This window comes from Gopherus flavomarginatus, chromosome 12 (genome assembly GCF_025201925.1).
Source record: "Gopherus flavomarginatus isolate rGopFla2 chromosome 12, rGopFla2.mat.asm, whole genome shotgun sequence".
Taxonomy (NCBI): domain Eukaryota; kingdom Metazoa; phylum Chordata; order Testudines; family Testudinidae; genus Gopherus; species Gopherus flavomarginatus.
The window spans coordinates 2,874,240-2,892,703 of NC_066628.1; the positions used below are offsets into that span (position 1 = coordinate 2,874,240).

At 67.1% G+C, this 18,464-nt stretch overlaps 2 protein-coding genes across 4 annotated transcripts; both read right to left on the reverse strand.

Annotated features, from left to right (window-relative positions):
• Positions 1–750: 750 nt before the first annotated feature.
• On the reverse strand, positions 751–4,585 carry LOC127032928 (uncharacterized). Of its 3 annotated transcripts, XM_050920576.1 has the most exons (5): positions 4,461–4,585; positions 3,928–4,245; positions 2,793–2,887; positions 2,398–2,599; positions 751–1,483 (listed from the first exon to the last, which is right to left on the reverse strand). In XM_050920576.1, exons 1-5 carry the CDS (start codon positions 4,540–4,542, stop codon positions 1,350–1,352), a joined length of 831 nt encoding a protein of 276 aa, XP_050776533.1. In that variant the 5' UTR covers positions 4,543–4,585; the 3' UTR covers positions 751–1,349. The 3 variants fall into 3 exon arrangements, with proteins under 3 accessions (XP_050776533.1, XP_050776534.1, XP_050776532.1); XM_050920577.1 differs by lacking the exon at positions 751–1,483 and having other exon boundaries at positions 2,071–2,473; XM_050920575.1 differs by lacking the exon at positions 751–1,483 and having other exon boundaries at positions 2,071–2,599.
• A 4,595-nt stretch (positions 4,586–9,180) lies between these two features.
• On the reverse strand, positions 9,181–11,618 carry LSM2 (LSM2 homolog, U6 small nuclear RNA and mRNA degradation associated). Its single transcript, XM_050920581.1, has 4 exons — positions 11,494–11,618; positions 11,200–11,230; positions 10,741–10,800; positions 9,181–10,269 (listed from the first exon to the last, which is right to left on the reverse strand). The coding sequence occupies exons 1-4, from the start codon at positions 11,601–11,603 to the stop codon at positions 10,144–10,146; spliced, it is 327 nt and encodes a 108-aa protein (XP_050776538.1). The 5' UTR covers positions 11,604–11,618; the 3' UTR covers positions 9,181–10,143.
• Between the last annotated feature and the right edge of the window lie 6,846 nt (positions 11,619–18,464).

An 18,464-nucleotide genomic window follows, 5' to 3' on the forward strand; every position in this document is an offset into this window, starting at 1 on the left:
CGCTGGAAACCCACCAGCCCCCACTCCCCTCCCAGAGCAGAAGAGGACCCAGGCGTCCTGCGTCCCTCCCACAGATAAAGAGCCGGGGACTCAGAGGGGCCAAAAAACCTTCTGTATTGAGCCTGGTGACTAGAAAACAAGATCAGAACCACTCCCCATTCACAGCTTTCGGGGCTCCCCTGCTGGGGGGATGCCGGGCGGCGGGGGTCAGGCTGTGGCATGGCCCCCTGCTGGCGAGCCCACAGGGTACCCTGCTGTCCCCCTGCTGGGGGGATGGGCTCTCAGGCTGTGGGGCATCCCCTGCGGCCTCCCTGCTGGTGGGACAGGCTCTCAGGCCACGGGGTTCCCCTGCTGGGGGGATGCGGGAGGGGGTGTCAGGCCGTGGCCCTCAGGCCACGGGGTTCCCCTGCTGCCCCCCTGCTGGAGGGATGGGCCCTCAGGCCACGGGGTTCCCCTGCTGCCCCCTGCTGGAGGGATGGGCCCTCAGGCCACGGGGTTCCCCTGCTGCCCCCCTGCTGGAGGGATGGGCCCTCAGGCCACGGGGTTCCCCTGCTGCCCCCCTGCTGGAGGGACAGGCTCTCAGGCCACGGGGTTCCCCTGCTGGGGGGATGTGGGAGGGCGTGTCAGGCCGTGGCCCTCAGGCCACGGGGTTCCCCTGCTGCCCCCTGCTGGAGGGATGGGCCCTCAGGCCACGGGGTTCCCCTGCTGTCCCCCTGCTGGAGGGATGGGCTCTAAGGCCATGGGGTTCCCCTGCTGCCCCCCTGCTGGAGGGACGGGCTCTCAGGCCACGGGGTTCCCCTGCTGGGGGGATGAGGGAGGGGGTGTCAGGCCGTGGCCCTCAGGCCACGGGGTTCCCCTGCTGCCCCCCTGCTGGAGGGATGGGCCCTCAGGCCACGGGGTTCCCCTGCTGCCCCCCTGCTAGGGGGATGGGCTCTCAGGCTGTGGGGTGTCCCCTGCTGGGCCCCTGCTGGTGGGACAGGGCTCTCAGCTGCAGGGCACCCCTTCGTGGCAGGATGGGGCTTTCAGTCTACAGGACACCCCCTGCTGGCCCCCTGCTCACAGGATGGGCTGTCAGACCATGGGGCACCCCCCGGTGGCCCCCTGCTGGCAGGATAGGACTCTCAGGCCGCAGGGTGCTCCCTGGTGGCCCCCTGCTGGCGGGACGGGGCTCTCAGGCTGCAGGGCGCCCCCTGGTGGCCCCCTGCTGGCGGGACGGGGCTCTCAGGCTGCAGGGCGCCCGCTGTTGGTGGGACGGGGCTCTCGGGCTGCAGGGCGCCCCCTGGTGGTCCCCTGCTGGCGGGACGGGGCTCTCAGGCCGTAGGGCGACCCCTCTTGGTGGGATGGGGCTCTCAGGCTGCAGGGCGCCCCCTGGTGGTCCCCTGCTGGCGGGACGGGGCTCTCAGGCAGCCCAGCTTGTTGCGCAGCGAGTTCTTGATGACGGCAGCACTGCTAGGCTGGAACTGGGACTGACCCACAGCATAGGCTGCGGGGGGGGAGAGAAAAGAGGGGTGAATGGCAGCAGGATCCCCCCCACGGCATACCCTTATGATGGACCAGTCTATTATAACCCCTCACCGGGCCAAATTATTGCCTTCCCCTTCTGGGCTGCACCATTTCCTCACCCCCCCCAGGCCATACCACCATTAACGCTCCCAGGCTGTACCATCACCTTGCACCCCTGGGCCGTGCCATCATTAACCCTCTGGGTGGTATCACTGCCTAGCCCAATCTGAGCCATACCATCACTGCGACCTCCCCCACCCAGGCCATACCATTGCCTGACACACACTGCTGGGCCATACCATCATCCTGCCCTAGGCCACTCCATCATTGCCTCCCTCATGCCATACTATTGCCTGACCCCACCCACTGGGGCCATACCATTGCCTGACCCTGATCCCTGGGCCATATCATCATTACCCTGCCCAGTCTGCAATACTGCCTGCCCCCCCCGGGCTGTACCATCACTGCCCCTCCCAGTCCATACTACTACCTGTCCCCGCCCCTTCGGACCATAGCATCATTACCCTGCCCAGTCTGCAATACTGCCTCCCCCCCGCCGGGCTGTATCATCATTGCCCCTCCCAGTCCATACTATTGCCTGACCCCACCCACTGGGGCCATACCATTGCCTGACCCTGATCCCTGGGCCATATCATCATTACCCTGCACAGTCTGCAATACTGCCTGCCCCCCCCGGGCTGTACCATCATTGCCCCTCCCAGTCCATACTACTACCTGTCCCCGCCCCCTCGGACCATAGCATCATTACCCTGCCCAGTCTGCAATACTGCCTGCCCCCTCCCCGGGCTGTATCATCATTGCCCCTCCCAGTCCATACTATTGCCTGTCCCCGCCTCCCAGGGCCATACCATTGCCTGACCGCCCCGGACTCACCCACGATGGCGCTGACGACGGGGGGGCTGAGGCGGCGCAGCCCGTTCTCCCCGGACAGGTTGCTCCGTGCCTGCTCCTGGCGGGAGAAGAAGACGTCGAGCAGCAGCCGGGCCAGGGCCGTCTGGCTGCGGGCGCTGGAGCGGGCCAGGGCCAGCTGGGCGGGGTAGAGGAACACGCCCCCTCCTGGCACCAGCTCCTGCATCTGGGGGGCAGGGAGGGGGGCACAGAGGAAAGTGGGGTGGGGGCAGTAGGGGGCGTGGGGAGAGGAGGGGCAGTAGGGGGAGCAGGCAGGGGCCAGGAGTGGGAATGGAAGGAGGAGGGGGAGGAGACACTGTTATAATAGGGACCCCTGCCCCCCCAATATCCCCCGACCCACTCCCCGTCCCCCAGCTCACCCCATATTTCCGAGGTACTGCAGGGTCCTCAAAGAGCCCAGGCTCCGGCCGCACGGACTCACTCTCTGTCTCCCCGGGCGGCTCCACATCGCCCCCTGCAGGGAACGGAGACAGGAGTGACCACTTGCTCCCACGCTACTTCCTGAGAACCCAGGCGTCCGGGCTCCCAACCCCGTCCCCCTGCTCTGACCCACAAGATCCCACCCTCGTCCCAGAGGACCCAGGCATCCAGGCTCCCAGCCCAGCCCCGTGCTCTGACCCACAAGATCCCACCCTCGTCCCAGAGGACCCAGGCATCCGGGGTCCCAGCCCAGCCCCGTGCTCTGACCCACAAGATCCCACCCTCGTCCCTGAGGACCCAGGCGTCCAGGCTATCAACCCCGTCCCCCTGTTCTGACCCACAAGATCCCACCCTCGTCCCTGAGGACCCAGGCGTCCGGGCTCCCAACCCCGTCCCCCTGCTCTGACCCACAAGATCCCACCCTCGTCCCTGAGGACCCAGGCGTCCGGGCTACCAACCCCGTCCCCCTGTTCTGACCCACAAGATCCCACACTTGTCCCAGAGGACCCAGGCATCCGGGGTCCCAGCCCACCCCCTGCTCTGACCCACAAGAACCCACAAGATCCCATCCTCGTCCCAGAGGACCCACTTGCTCCCACGCTATTTCCTGAGAACCCAGGCGTCCGGGCTCCCAATCCCGTCCCCCTGCTCTGACCCACAAGATCCCACCCTCGTCCCAGAGGACCCAGGCATCCGGGGTCCCAGCCCACCCCCTGCTCTGACCCACAAGATCCCACCCGAGGACCCAGGCATCCTGGCTCCCAGCTCACCCCCCTGCTCTGACCCACAAGATCCCACCCGAGGACCCAGGCATCTGGGGTCCCAGCCCACCCCCTGCTCTGACCCACAAGATCCCACCCTCGTCCCAGAGGACCCAGGCATCCAGGCTCCCAGCACTCCCCCCTGCTCTGACCCACAAGATCCCACCCGAGGACCCAGGCATCCTGGCTCCCAGCCCACCCCCCTGCTCTGACCCACAAGATCCCACCCGAGGACCCAGGCATCCCGGCTCCTAATCCGCCCCCCTGCTCTGACCCACAAGATCCCACCCTCGTCCCAGGCGTCCGGGCTCACCGAGTTTCTGGGCCAGCACGGCGTTCTGAGCCTCCACCTTGGCGTATCGGTCCCTCAGCGCCTCCAGCTCCTGCCGCATCCTCTCACACTCAGGCCTGGTGCAGGGCTCGGTGAGCCCCGCCCGGACGCCTGTGTCCGCAGGGCCAGGGGAGCAGGGAACCCCGCAGCCAGAGCTGTCCACGTGGGGGCGGTCGGGGGAGGAGGATTGCCAGGTTTCCGAAGATGAGGTGCTCTGGGGGGTCGCCCAGCCCTCTTCCTCAGACACTTGGGTCCCTTCAGGGTCGAGCACCGAGGTGGTGACGTCATTGGCGTTGCCTCCTGGAATGAGACAAGAAACATTCACTGAATGAGACTTCTTGGTCTCTAGGGGAAGGGGACCCAGGCATCCGGGACAGCAGCGCAGCGCTCACCCTTGGGGGCTGGAGACCGGGATGGGGTATGGGACCCAGGCGTTCGGGACAGCAGTGCCGCGCTCACCCCTAGGATGCTGGAGTATGGGACCCCCGGTGTCTGGCACGGGGGGCAACACCCACCTGTGCTGTGTTTCCTTCTCTTGGGGGGCACTCTGTCTTGTCTCCATGTCGCCACCCAGCGGTGGGGGGGGCCCCGCAGCATCCCAGCCCCCCAGCTCCTCCTGGGACAGTCCCCGGCCTGGACCTGGATCTGGATCCACTTCAGCTCCTGCCTGTCTCCTGTGGGGAGAGAAGAAAGGATGGAGGGACAGACGGCGGGTACTGGGGGGGAGGGACGGAGGGACAGACAGAGAGGTGTGGAGGGAGGGATGGATGGAGATGTGTGGGGGGTACGACACAGGGGTGCAGGGGGGACCAAGGGAGGGACGGACAGAGAGGTGTGGGGGGATGGACAGGAGGTGCAGGGGGATGGACGGAGAAGTGTGAGGGTACGGACAGGGAGTGCAGGGGGGACAAGGTGTGGGGGGATGGACGGAGGGAGGGAGGGACAGAGTAGTGGGGTGGGGACAGATGGAGGGAGGGAGGGACAGATGGGGGGGGGAAGGACGGAGGGAGGGAGGGACAGATGGAGAGATGTGGGGGGAAGGACGGAGGGAGGGACAGACAGAGAGGTGGGGGAGATGGACAGGGTGTGGGGGGACAGATGGAGGGAGGGAGAGGTGTGGGGGGGACGGATAGAGAAGTGGGGGGGATGAACAGGGTGTGGGGATGGACGGAGGGAGAGGTGTGAGGGGGACGGATGGAGGGAGGGAGGGACAGACGGAGAGGTGTGGGGGGATGGACAGGGTGTGGGGGGACAGATGGAGGGAGGAAGAGGTGTGGGGGAGACAGACGGAGAAGTGAGGGGGATGGACAGGGTGGGGGGGGACAGATGGAGGGAGGAAGAGGTGTGGGGGAGACAGACGGAGAAGTGAGGGGGATGGACGGAGGGAGAGGTGTGGGGGAGACAGACAGAGAAGTCGGGGGGATGGACAGGGTGGGGGGGACAGATGGAGGGAGGGAGAGGTGTGGGGGGGACGGACGGAGAAGTAGGGGGGATGGACAGGGTGGGGAAGGACGGACGGAGGGAGGGAGAGGTGGGGGGGGACGGATGGAGAAGTGGGGGGATGGACAGGGTGGGGGGGGACGGATGGAGGGAGGGAGAGGTGTGGGGGGGACGGACGGAGAAGCGGGGGGATGGACAGGATGTGGGGGGACAGATGGAGGGAGGGAGAGGTGGGGGGATGGATGGAGAAGTGGGGGGGATGGACAGGGTGTGAGGGGACAGATGGAGGGAGGGAGAGGTGTGGGGGGGAACGGACAAAGAAGTGGGGGGGATGGACAGGGTGTGGGGGGACAGATGGAGGGAGAGAGAGGTGGGGGGGACGGACGGAGAAGTGGGGGGGATGGACAGGGTAGGGAGGGACAGATGGAGGGAAGGAGAGGTGGGGGGGACGGATGGAGAAGTGGGGGGAGGGAGGGACAGACGGAGAGGTGGGGGGATGGACAGGGTGGGGGGGACGGATGGAGGGAGGGAGAGGTGTGGGGGGGACGGACGGAGAGGTGTGGGGATGGACAGGGTGTGGGGGGACAGATGGAGGGAGGGAGAGGTGGGGGGACGGACGGAGAAGTGGGGGGATGGACAGGGAGTGGGGGGACAGATGGAGGGAGGGAGAGGTGGGGGGGACGGACGGAGAAGTGGGGGGATGGACAGGGTGTGGGGGGACGGATGGAGGGAGGGAGAGGTGTGGGGGGGACGGACGGAGAGGTGGGGGGATGGACAGGGTGTGGGGGGACTGATGGAGGGAGGGAGAGGTGGGAGGGACGGACAGAGAAGTGGGGGGGAGGGAGGGACGGACGGAGCAGTGGGGGCAGGGGTGGAGGGGGTGTGTCCGGAGCAGGGGGGCGCTCGCTCACCGCTGAGGGCCAGGATGCGGGCGCGGTTCAGCCCCTTGAAGAGGGGGCACCGGGCCTCCACCTCTTGGCCCGGCCGGTAGTGGGTGGGGTCCCGGCGCGGCTCGCTCACCGCCCCCAGCTCGATGATGCTGGAGAAGCCTTCGTCCAGCCAGTCCACCAGGGCCAGGTGCGCCGACATGGAGAGCGCCTTGGGGAGAGACGGGGTGAGCCCCCCACACCCTCTACCTGGCCCCCCAAGCCTCCTGAACCCCCCGCCCTGGCACCCCCTGGGGAGAGATGGGGTGAGCCCCCCGCACCCTCTGCCTGGCCCCCCAAGCCTCCTGAACCCCCCACCCTGGCACCCCCTGGGGAGAGATGGGGTGAGCCCCCCGCACCCTCTGCCTGGCCCCCCAAGCCTCCTGAACCCCCCGCCCTGGCACCCCCTGGGGAGAGATGGGGTGAGCCCCCCGCACCCTCTGCCTGGCCCCCCAAGCCTCCCAAACGGCCCCCTGCCCCGGCGCCCCCTGGGGAGAGATGGGGTGAGCCCCCTGCCCGGCCCCCCACATCCCCTACCTGGCCCCCCATCCCAGCACCCCCAGGGGAGAGATTGGGTGAGCCCCCTACACCCTCTGCCTGGCCCCCCAGGCCTCCTGAACGGCCCCCCGCCCTGGGTAGAGATGGGGTGAGCCCCCTGTGCCCCCTGCCTGGCCCCCCACACCCCCTACCCAGCCCCCCATCCCAGCACCCCCAGGGGAGAAATGGGGTGACCCCACCACACCCCCTGCTCCGGTGCCTCTTGCCCAGCCCCCCACCTCTGCCCCAGCATCCCCTGCCCAGTGCCCTCCCTCACCTTGCGAACCCCCCTCCCCAGTGTCCCCTGCCAAGCCCTCACCTCATTCCCCCTTCCCTCGCACCCCACACAGCCCTGCTCCCTGCAGCATGGCGCCCCCAGCTCTGCTCCCCCTAGCATCTCACTGGGGCACGGGGGCCAGCCCTGACTGCCGGGGGAGAGCGCCCCCTACCGACTCCGACTCCTTGCCCCCTGCAGTCCAGCTATGGGGCCTGTTGCATTAATGCTAAATATTGGGGTGGGGCCCCCACAGGCCAAGGGCCCCTCAGGGTCCTGTCATGGCCCCCTCAGCGCCCCCCTGCTGCAGCAGGAAGGTACCTGGGTTTCTCCTTTTGCCTGCAAATGCTGCTCCTGTCTCCTCTGCTTGCAGCCAGCTGCAAAGGCTGCTGGGAAGGGGGGGGCAGAAAGGGGTGGGGTCCCCCCTTTCCTCTCCCTTCCCCCCCAGCGGTGGCACCAGCTGCAATCAGCCCCCAGGGGTCTGCAAACAGTTTGCAAATGGGGAATGGGGCAGGAGGGAGGTGTGGGGGGGTGTCCCTCTGAGTGAGTGGGGGGTGTTGGGGGCTGCTGCTTGGGGGGCTCTGGGGAGGGGGAGGGATAAGCCCTGCTGGTGCAAAGCGTTTGCCGGATGTTTGCAGAGTATTTGCGGCGGCGGGTCTGTGTGTGGGGGGGGGAATGTTAACCCCTGGGTGCCCAGGCTGCAGGCAGGGATGGGGATTCAGGGAGTGCTTATGGGATTGGGGTGGGGGGGCTAAAGGGTGATCATTTAAATAGGGAGGGAGGAGCCAAGGAGGGAACCCAAGAGTCCTGGCCCCTAGCCCCCACAGCTCTAACCAGCAAACCCCACTCCCCTCCTAGAGCCAGGGAGGGAACCCTGGAGTCCTGGCCCCTAGCCCCCCCGGCTCTAACCATTGGACCTTACTCCCCCCAGGAGTCCAGCTCCCACCCCCATCCACTAAACCCTACTGCTCTCTGTAGAAGCATGACTGCAGTCACCCTGCCTTCCCATTGGCTGGCACCGTGTCCCCACTCATCTCATGCCAACCAATTAGCAGCCAGTTGAGGGGTGAAGCAGCCAATCCCCAGCCTCAGGACCATTAAAGGGGCAGCACCCACAGCAGTGACCTCACCTCATGAAGGGGATTACACAATACTCTTCGGGTGGGCGGGGCTTCAGGAGCCACTATGACATCATCAAGCCACAGGTCACAGTCTGGCCAGTGAGGTCATAGCTACTCTTAAAGAGGGCCAGGCCTGATGACATCACCAATGGGCAGAGCTTTGAGCCTGCTGAAGGCAGTGTGGTGGAAGGGGTGGAGCCTTATCTGATGACATCATTTTTTTTTTTAAAGGAGGCACATGGAGTCCCCTCATGATGTAATATTTCTTAAAGGGCAAGATCCCTTAGGACAGGGCATGTGAAAAGGGTGGAGCCTGATGATGCAGTAAGCTCAGTGGGCAGAGGCTCCTGGGCTTGCAAGGGCAGAAAATTCTGTGACAGATGAGGTCATCCTGACAAAAAGGGCAGAGCCTGAGTAGCATTTAAAGTGCAAGAATCCCGTTGGACAATGACCTAAGGTGAAAGGGGCAGTACTTTCCCCAGGGTGATGTCATAGTAAGTGTTTGATGATGCAATATTACGTAAAGGGACAGGCACCCTTGTGTGCAAAAGTGAGAAGCAGCCGCTCCTCCTGCTCAACCCATCCGCTGTGGAGGCCCTGAACACACCACCAGCATCGAGGGAGCAGATGAGAGAAGACTGGGTCATAGCTGAAGGCCCGGACCCCTGGGTTCTCAGCCCTGCTCTGGCCTGGATTGCTTTTGAGAGCGAGGAAGTCACCTCTCTCTGTGCCTCAGTTTCCCCACATGTAGAACATGGATCAACCCAGGCAGCCAGGGCCCTACATGGGAGCCCAAATGTCCAGGAGCCTGCACGGCAGCTCAGCATCTATAATGGGGGGAATGGGGGGAGGCACGGAGATGAACCTGGGCATCTGGGCCAAGAGAGGATGCTGGGCTGGAGCAGACGGTAGACCCTACCATAAACAACAACAAAAGTTTGTAACCAGGCTCCAAAATCTTTTATTCCACCCAAGACTTCAAGCCACAAATCAAACATACAAAAAACCTTCATCCCCCTCGGCCTGAACCCTAAAAAAACCCCAGTCTCCCCCGGGGAAATTCAAACGCCCCACAACTCTTCCAGGATTTTGCCAGCTGGAGTTAACAGCACCCCAGGAGCGCAGTCCCTGCCCCTCCAAAGATGGGGGGGGGACTAAACACCCCCCCTTAAAGAACATGGAGAAATTAAGAGTTTAAAAATAAAAATGAGGCTTAACTGGCCATGGCCCTGGAGATGAAAGAGGGGGCTGGGGAGATTCAAACCAGAACTAAGGGGACCCCCATAATCTTTTCCCCCAAGGGGGGGAGGACACGACAAACCTAGGACCACCCTGATATTCATCCCAGAAGAGAAAAGCAGCTCAGGGAGCACACAGAACTCAGTTGTCCTAGATCTGGGGATATTGGGGGGCAGGGGAGTTGAACCCAGGTGTCCAGGCCCCTAAAAAGGGCACAGCCCCCACCCAATTCTCTTGAGTAGAAGCTGAGTCCCCATGCAGGGCCCCGGATGCCTGGGTTCCCCTCTGCTTTTCCTGTTTCCTCCCGAACACAAGTGGAGACAAACCCAGGAGTCTGGAGGCCTGGGCTTGCAGAGAGACACTCAGGCCTCCGGGGCCTGGGAGGGCAGGGTGAAAAGGAAGAACCCAGGCATCCGGGCTCCTGGATAGGGGCTCGGCTCCTACTCCCAGAGCGTGGAGGGAGCAGAGTGGACCCAGGTGTCCGGGCTCCTGGACAGCGGCTCAGCTCCTGCTCCCAGCCAGGAGGGGGAGCAGCCACGGACCCAGGCGTCCAGGAGCATCGGTGTCGTGGCAGGAGCTGCCGAACAGGGGGGCTAGCGGGAAGCAGCCAGGTGGGGCCGATTTCTGCCCTGTACCCCCTGCAGCGGGGGGGGGGGGGGGGTCACTGCTTCTGCTGCAGCGCCTCCTTGCGCGCGGCGTCCTGCAGCAGCTGCGTGTCCACCTCGTCCGCCGGCAGCTGCACGTAGCGCACCACGGAGCCACGGATAAAGCAGTTCTTCACCGACAGCTGGGGGGAGAGCGCGGGGTTAGGGGGAGCACCCCCTGCCGGCAGGGGGGAATCGGCCCCCCTGTGTGTCCGCAGCCCCTGCTGGCAGGGGGGTCTCAGAGGTTCCCCCCCCATGTGTCCCTGCCCCCTGATGGCAAGGGGGTCTCAGAGCCCACCCCCCCATGTGTCCGCAGCCCCTGCTGGCAGGGGGGTCTCAGAGGTTCCCCCCCCATGTGTCCCTGCCCCCTGATGGCAGAGGGGGGAATCCGTGTCTCCCCCCTGCAGGCTGGGAAGATCAGCCCCCGCCCCCTGTGTCTGTGACCCCGCCCCCTGCAGGCTGGGTGAAGACGCCAGACCCGCCCTGTGAGAAATGCCATCAGCACATCTGACCCCCCCACTCCCCGGACAACCTCCCACTGCCCACCACACTCCCCCAACACCCCGCCAGCAGGGCCCCCTCCACCCCACCCCAGAGGGAGGCCAGCCCCTTACCATGTGGGGGTACTTCTCCGGATCCGTCACGCTGATATCGGTCAGCTTGATGTTCAGGTACTGGCAGGACGGACAGACACACGGACAGTTAACACCCAGACGGGGGGTGGGGGGGGCCCCCGGGGGGGCCCCCCAAGGGGATACCGTCTGCATCGCTTTGCCAGGAAAGTGGGGGTGCGGCGGGGAATGGGGCACTGGGCCTTTCCCCTGTACGGGCATCAGCTCCGATCTGGCCCCAGCGCGTGGACTGGCTGGCTTGGGGGAAGAGGGGAGTCCATGGGGGCGCCAGCTCCGATCCGGCCCCAGGACAGGGGACAGGGCTGTCGGGGGGTTGGGATGGGTGGGCACAGGGGGCACCAGCTCTGATTTGGCCTCAAGATGGAGGAATCTCTTGGGCCAGGCCCACTGGGGGGGGGGGGGGGGCGGACAGGCTCTGAAAATAACACGGAAATTTCTTACCTGATCCACAGAATGGAGGGTCCCACAGATACTGCAACAGAGAGGGAGGGGTGTTACCACAGGGGAACGGGGTGCGGGGGTTACAGCAGGGGGGGGGGAAGGGGACTGAAAGCCAGGACTCCTGGGTTCAACCCCAGCTCTGGGAAGGGAGTGGGGTTTGGTGAGTTAGAGCAGGGGCTTTGGGAGCCCGGACTCCTGGGTTCCCTCCCCGGCTCTGGGAGGGGAATGGGGACTAGTGGTTAGAGCAGGGGGGCTGGCAGGCCATAGGGGACCCCCCTGTGCACCAGGACTCACCTCAGATCATTTTTTAACTCCACCACCACATCCTTCCCCACCAGGGATTTGAAGAACGAATAGAAAAGCTGGCGAGAGAAGGGGTTGGGGGGGGGAGGTGAGACCCCCATGTAGAGACAGAGACATCACAGCTCCCCACCCCCGACTGCCCCCTTGGTCTAAGGCACCCCACTATCACCTCCCTGCAGACCCCCAACCACCCCAACCCCATCCTCCTCCCACTCAGCGTTCACCCTCCACCAGGCCAGTGCCCCCCAAGCCCTGGCGCCGGCCATCAGGCCGAGGGGGTGGGGGGTTTGGTGCATGTCACCACCCCAGGGCCCCTCCATGCCAAGCGATGGGGCCTATCCTGCTGGCAGGGCTGGGGCATCCCCCCAGGGACTCACTGCATATCCCCCAGCTCCCCCAGCCCTCCCCCAACTCCCCCACATATCCCCCAACCCCCCACCTTGCGTATCCCCCTGCTCATCCCCCAGCTCCCCCTGCTCCCCCAGACCCGCACCCTGCATATCCCCCTGCTCCCCCCGCATATCCCCCTGCTCCCCCAGACCCGCACCCCGCATATCCCCCTGCTCCCCCCGCATATCCCCCTGCTCCCCCCGCATATCCCCCTGCTCCCCAGACCCGCACCCCGCATATCCCCCTGCTCCCCCCACATATCCCCCTGCTCCCCCAGACCCGCACCCCGCATATCCCCCTGCTCCCCCCGCATATCCCCCTGCTCCCCAGACCCGCACCCCGCATATCCCCCTGCTCCCCCCGCATATCCCCCTGCTCCCCAGACCCGCACCCCGCATATCCCCCTGCTCCCCCCGCATATCCCCCTGCTCCCCCAGACCCGCACCCCGCATATCCCCCTGCTCCCCCCGCATATCCCCCTGCTCCCCCAGACCCGCACCCTGCATATCCCCCTGCTCCCCCCGCATATCCCCCTGCTCCCCCAGACCCGCACCCTGCATATCCCCCTGCTCCCCCAGACCCGCACCCTGCATATCCCCCTGCTCCCCCCGCATATCCCCCTGCTCCCCCAGACCCGCACCCTGCATATCCCCCTGCTCCCCCCGCATATCCCCCTGCTCCCCCCGCATATCCCCCTGCTCCCCCAGACCCGCACCCTGCATATCCCCCTGCTCCCCCAGACCCGCACCCTGCATATCCCCCTGCTCCCCCCGCATATCCCCCTGCTCCCCCAGACCCGCACCCTGCATATTCCCCTGCTCCCCCCGCATATCCCCCTGCTCCCCCAGACCCGCACCCCGCATATCCCTCTGCTCCCCCAGACCTGCACCCTGCATATCCCCCTGCTCCCCCAGACCCGCACCCCGCATATCCCCCTGCTCCCCCCGCATATCCCCCTGCTCCCCCAGACCCGCACCCCGCATATCCCCCTGCTCCCCCCGCATATCCCCCTGCTGAACCCCGCATATCCCCCTGCTCCCCCAGACCCGCACCCTGCATATCCCCCTGCTCCCCCAGACCCGCACCCCGCATATCCCCCTGCTCCCCCCGCATATCCCCCTGCCCCCCCGACCCGCACCCTGCATATCCCCCTGCTCCCCCCGCATATCCCCTGCTCCCCCAGACATGCACCCTGCATATCCCCCTGCTCCCCCCGACCCGCACCCCACATATCCCCCTGCTCCCCCAGACCCGCACCCCGCATATCCCCCTGCTCCCCCCGCATATCCCCCTGCTCCCCCAGACCCGCACCCCGCATATCCCCCTGCTCCCCCCGCATATCCCCCTGCTGAACCCCGCATATCCCCCTGCTCCCCCAGACCCGCACCCTGCATATCCCCCTGCTCCCCCAGACCCGCACCCCGCATATCCCCCTGCTCCCCCCGCATATCCCCCTGCTCCCCCCGACCCGCACCCCGCATATCCCCCTGCTCCCCCCGCATATCCCCTGCTCCCCCAGACCTGCACCCTGCATATCCCCCTGCTCCCCCCGCATATCTCCCTGCTCCCCCAGACCTGCACCCTGCATATTCCCCTGCTCCCCCCACATATCTCCCTGCTCCCCCAGACCCGCACCCTGCATATCCCCCTGCTCCCCCCGCATATCCCCCTGCTCCCCCAGACCCGCACCCTGCATATCCCCCTGCTCCCCCCGCATATCCCCCTGCTCCCCAGACCCGCACCCTGCATATCCCCCTGCTCCCCCAGACCCGCACCCTGCATATCCCCCTGCTCCCCCTGACCCGCACCCCGCATATCCCCCTGCTCCCCCTGCATATCCCCCTGCTCCCCAGACCCGCACCCCGCATATCCCCCTGCTCCCCCCGCATATCCCCCTGCTCCCCCAGACCCGCACCCTGCATATCCCCCTGCTCCCCCAGACCCGCACCCTGCATATCCCCCTGCTCCCCCCGCATATCCCCCTGCTCCCCAGACCCGCACCCTGCATATCCCCCTGCTCCCCCAGACCCGCACCCCGCATATCCCCCTGCTCCGCCCGCATATCCCCCTGCTCCCCCAGACCCGCACCCTGCATATCCCCCTGCTCCCCCCGCATATCCCCCTGCTCCCCCAGACCCGCACCCCGCATATCCCCCTGCTCCCCCAGACCCGCACCCCGCATATCCCCCTGCTCCCCCCGCATATCCCCCTGCTCCCCCAGACCTGCACCCTGCATATCCCCCTGCTCCCCCCGCATATCCCCCTGCTCCCCCAGACCCGCACCCTGCATATCCCCCTGCTCCCCCCGCATATCCCCCTGCTCCCCAGACCCGCACCCCGCATATCCCCCTGCTCCCCCAGACCCGCACCCTGCATATCCCCCTGCTCCCCCCGCATATCCCCCTGCTCCCCCAGACCCACACCCTGCATATCCCCCTGCTCCCCCCGCATATCCCCCTGCTCCCCCAGACCCACACCCTGCATATCCCCCTGCTCCCCCAGACCCGCACCCCGCATATCCCCCTGCTCCCCCCGCATATCCCCCTGCTCCCCAGACCCGCACCCCGCATATCCCCCTGCTCCCCCAGACCCACACCCTGCATATCCCCCTGCTCCCCCCGCATATCCCCCTGCTCCCCCAGACCCACACCCTGCATATCCCCCTGCTCCCCCAGACCCGCACCCTGCATATCCCCCTGCTCCCCCAGCATATCCCCCTGCTCCCCACACCTACACCCTGCATATCCCCCTGCTCCCCCCGCATATCCCCCTGCTCCCCCAGACCCGCACCCTGCATATCCCCCTGCTCCCCCCACATATCCGCCTGCTCCCCCAGACCCGCACCCTGCATATCCCCCTGCTCCCCCAGACCCGCACCCTGCATATCCCCCTGCTCCCCCCACATATCCCCCTGGTCCCCCAGACCCGCACCCTGCATATCCCCCTGCTCCCCCCGCATATCCCCCTGCTCCCCCAGACCCGCACCCCGCATATCCCCCTGCTCCCCCAGACCCGCACCCTGCATATCCCCCTGCTCCCCTCACCTATCCGCCTGCTCCCCCAGACCCGCACCCTGCATATCCCCCTGCTCCCCCAGACCCGCACCCTGCATATCCCGCTGCTCCCCCAGACCCGCACCCCGCATATCCCCCTGCTGAACCCCGCATATCCCCCTGCTCCCCCAGACCCGCACCCCGCATATCCCCCTGCTCCCCCCACATATCCCCCTGCTCCCCCAGACCCGCACCCTGCATATCCCCCTGCTCCCCCCGCATATCCCCCTGCTCCCCCAGACCCGCACCCCGCATATCCCCCTGCTCCCCCAGACCCGCACCCCGCATATCCCCCTGCTCCCCCCGCATATCCCCCTGCTCCCCCCGACCCACACCCCGCATATCCCCCTGCTCCCCCCGCATATCCCCCTGCTCCCCCAGACCCGCACCCTGCATATCCCCCTGCTCCCCCCACATATCCGCCTGCTCCCCCAGACCCGCACCCTGCATATCCCCCTGCTCCCCCTGCTCCCCCAGACCCGCACCCTGCATATCCCCCTGCTCCCCCCGCATATCCCCCTGCTCCCCCAGACCCGCACCCTGCATATCCCCCTGCTCCCCCCACATATCCCCCTGCTCCCCAGACCCGCCTCCTGCATATCCCCCTGCTCCCCCAGACCCGCACCCCGCATATCCCCCTGCTCCCCCAGACCCGCACCCCGCATATCCCCCTGCTCCCCCGCATATCCCCCTGCTCCCCCAGACCCGCACCCTGCATATCCCCCTGCTCCCCCCACATATCCCCCTGGTCCCCCAGACCCGCACCCTGCATATCCCCCTGCTCCCCCCGCATATCCCCCTGCTCCCCCAGACCCGCACCCCGCATATCCCCCTGCTCCCCCAGACCCGCACCCTGCATATCCCCCTGCTCCCCTCACATATCCGCCTGCTCCCCCAGACCCGCACCCTGCATATCCCCCCTGCTCCCCCAGACCCGCACCCTGCATATCCCCCTGCTCCCCCAGACCCGCACCCCGCATATCCCCCTGCTGAACCCCGCATATCCCCCTGCTCCCCCAGACCCGCACCCTGCATATCCCCCTGCTCCCCCCACATATCCCCCTGCTCCCCCAGACCCGCACCCGGCATATCCCCCTGCTCCCCCCGCATATCCCCCTGCTCCCCCAGACCCGCACCGCGCATATCCCCCTGCTCCCCCAGACCCGCACCCCGCATATCCCCCTGCTCCCCCCGCATATCCCCCTGCTCCCCCCGACCCGCACCCCGCATATCCCCCTGCTCCCCCCGCATATCCCCCTGCTCCCCCAGACCCGCACCCTGCATATCCCCCTGCTCCCCCCACATATCCGCCTGCTCCCCCAGACCCGCACCCTGCATATCCCCCTGCTCCCCCCGCATATTCCCCTGCTCCCCCAGACCCGCACCCTGCATATCCCCCTGCTCCCCCGCATATCCCCCTGCTCCCCCAGACCCGCACCCTGCATATCCCCCTGCTCCCCCCACATATCCCCCTGCTCCCCCAGACCCGCCTCCTGCATATCCCCCTGCTCCCCCAGACCCGCACCCCGCATATCCCCCTGCTCCCCCAGACCCGCACCCTGCATATCCCCCTGCTGACCCCGCATATCCCCCTGCTCCCCCAGACCCGCACCCTGCATATCCCCCTGCTCCCCCCGCATATCCCCCTGCTCCCCCAGACCCGCACCCCGCATATCCCCCTGCTCCCCCCGCATATCCCCCTGCTCCCCCAGACCCGCACCCCGCATATCCCCCTGCTCCCCCCGCATATCCCCCTGCTCCCCCAGACCTGCCCCCCGCATATCCCCCTGCTCCCCCAGACCCGCACCCTGCATATCCCCCTGCTCCCCCCGTATATCCCCCTGCTCCCCCAGACCCGCACCCCGCATATCCCCCTGCTCCCCCAGACCCGCACCCCGCATATCCCCCTGCTCCCCCCGCATATCCCCCTGCTCCCCCAGACCCCCACCCTGCATATCCCCCTGCTCCCCCCGCATATCCCCCTGCTCCCCCAGACCCGCAACCCGCATATCCCCCTGCTCCCCCCGCATATCCCCCTGCTCCCCCAGACCCGCACCCCGCATATCCCCCTGCTCCCCCCGCATATCCCCCTGCTCCCCCAGACCCGCACCCCGCATATCCCCCTGCTCCCCCCGCATATCCCCCTGCTCCCCCAGACCTGCCCCCCGCATATCCCCCTGCTCCCCCCGCATATCCCCCTGCTCCCCCAGACCTGCCCCCCGCATATCCCCCTGCTCCCCCAGACCCGCACCCTGCATATCCCCCTGCTCCCCCCGTATATCCCCCTGCTCCCCCAGACCCGCCCCCCGCATATCCCCCTGCTCCCCCCGCATATCCCCCTGCTCCCCCAGACCCGCCCCCCGCATATCCCCCTGCTCCCCCCGCATATCCCCCTGCTCCCCCAGACCCGCCCCCCGCATATCCCCCTGCTCCCCCCGCATATCCCCCTGCTCCCCCAGACCCGCCCCCCGCATATCCCCCTGCTCCCCCGGACCCGCACCCCGCATATCCCCCTGCTCCCCCCGCATATCCCCCTGCTCCCCCCGACCCGCACCCCGCATATCCCCCAGCTCCCCCAGACCCGCACCCCGCATATCCCCCTGCTCCCCCCGCATATCCCCCTGCTCCCCCCGACCCGCACCCTGCATATCCCCCTGCTCCCCCAGACCCGCACCCCGCATATCCCCCTGCTCCCCCAGACCCGCACCCCGCATATCCCCCTGCTCCCCCAGACCCGCACCCCGCATATCCCCCAGCTCCCCCAGACCCGCACCCCGCATATCCCCCTGCTCCCCCCGCATATCCCCCTGCTCCCCCCGACCCGCACCCCGCATATCCCCCAGCTCCCCCAGACCCGCACCCCGCATATCCCCCTGCTCCCCCCACATATCCCCCTGCTCCCCCCGCATATCCCCCTGCTCCCCTCCCCCGCGGCGGGGGGGTTCCCGCGCGGCAGTGACGTCACGCACTCACCATCCCGGCGGCACGAGCCGCGTGAGGCAGCCTGAGCCCGGCAGCAGCGATCGGTCCGGGCCGCGCAGGCGCACTGGAGTCGGCTTCGTTCCGGCGCGAACTCCAGGGGGGAGGGGGGGGCGCTCCCTCGTCACTTGACCCAGGACTTGGGCCGAACGCGGAAGTGAAGGAGGAGGGGAGAGGACGCTCTTAAAGGGGCCGCTCTCTGTTACTCCAGCTCTTAAAGGGGCCGCTCCCTGTTACTCCTCTTCTTAAAGGGGCCGCTCCCCAATACCCAGGCTGGCTCTTACAGGGGTCCCCGCCGGTTTCACTCTCATCCCCCCAGCTCCTGCCCCCCCTGCTCAGCATGCGGCTCCCCCCACCTCCACCAGCCTCCCGGGGCCACCGCGAGCCCCAGAACAGCGCCGGGGCCTGTCCCTCTGAGGATTGGTTTGACCTGCCCCCAATGTGGGGCCCAGACTGGCCTTGGCACATCATCCCCCCAATGACACCTGCCTGTCTACAGCCCCACGTGGGGTCACCGTTTGGGCCAGAGGGACCCCACAT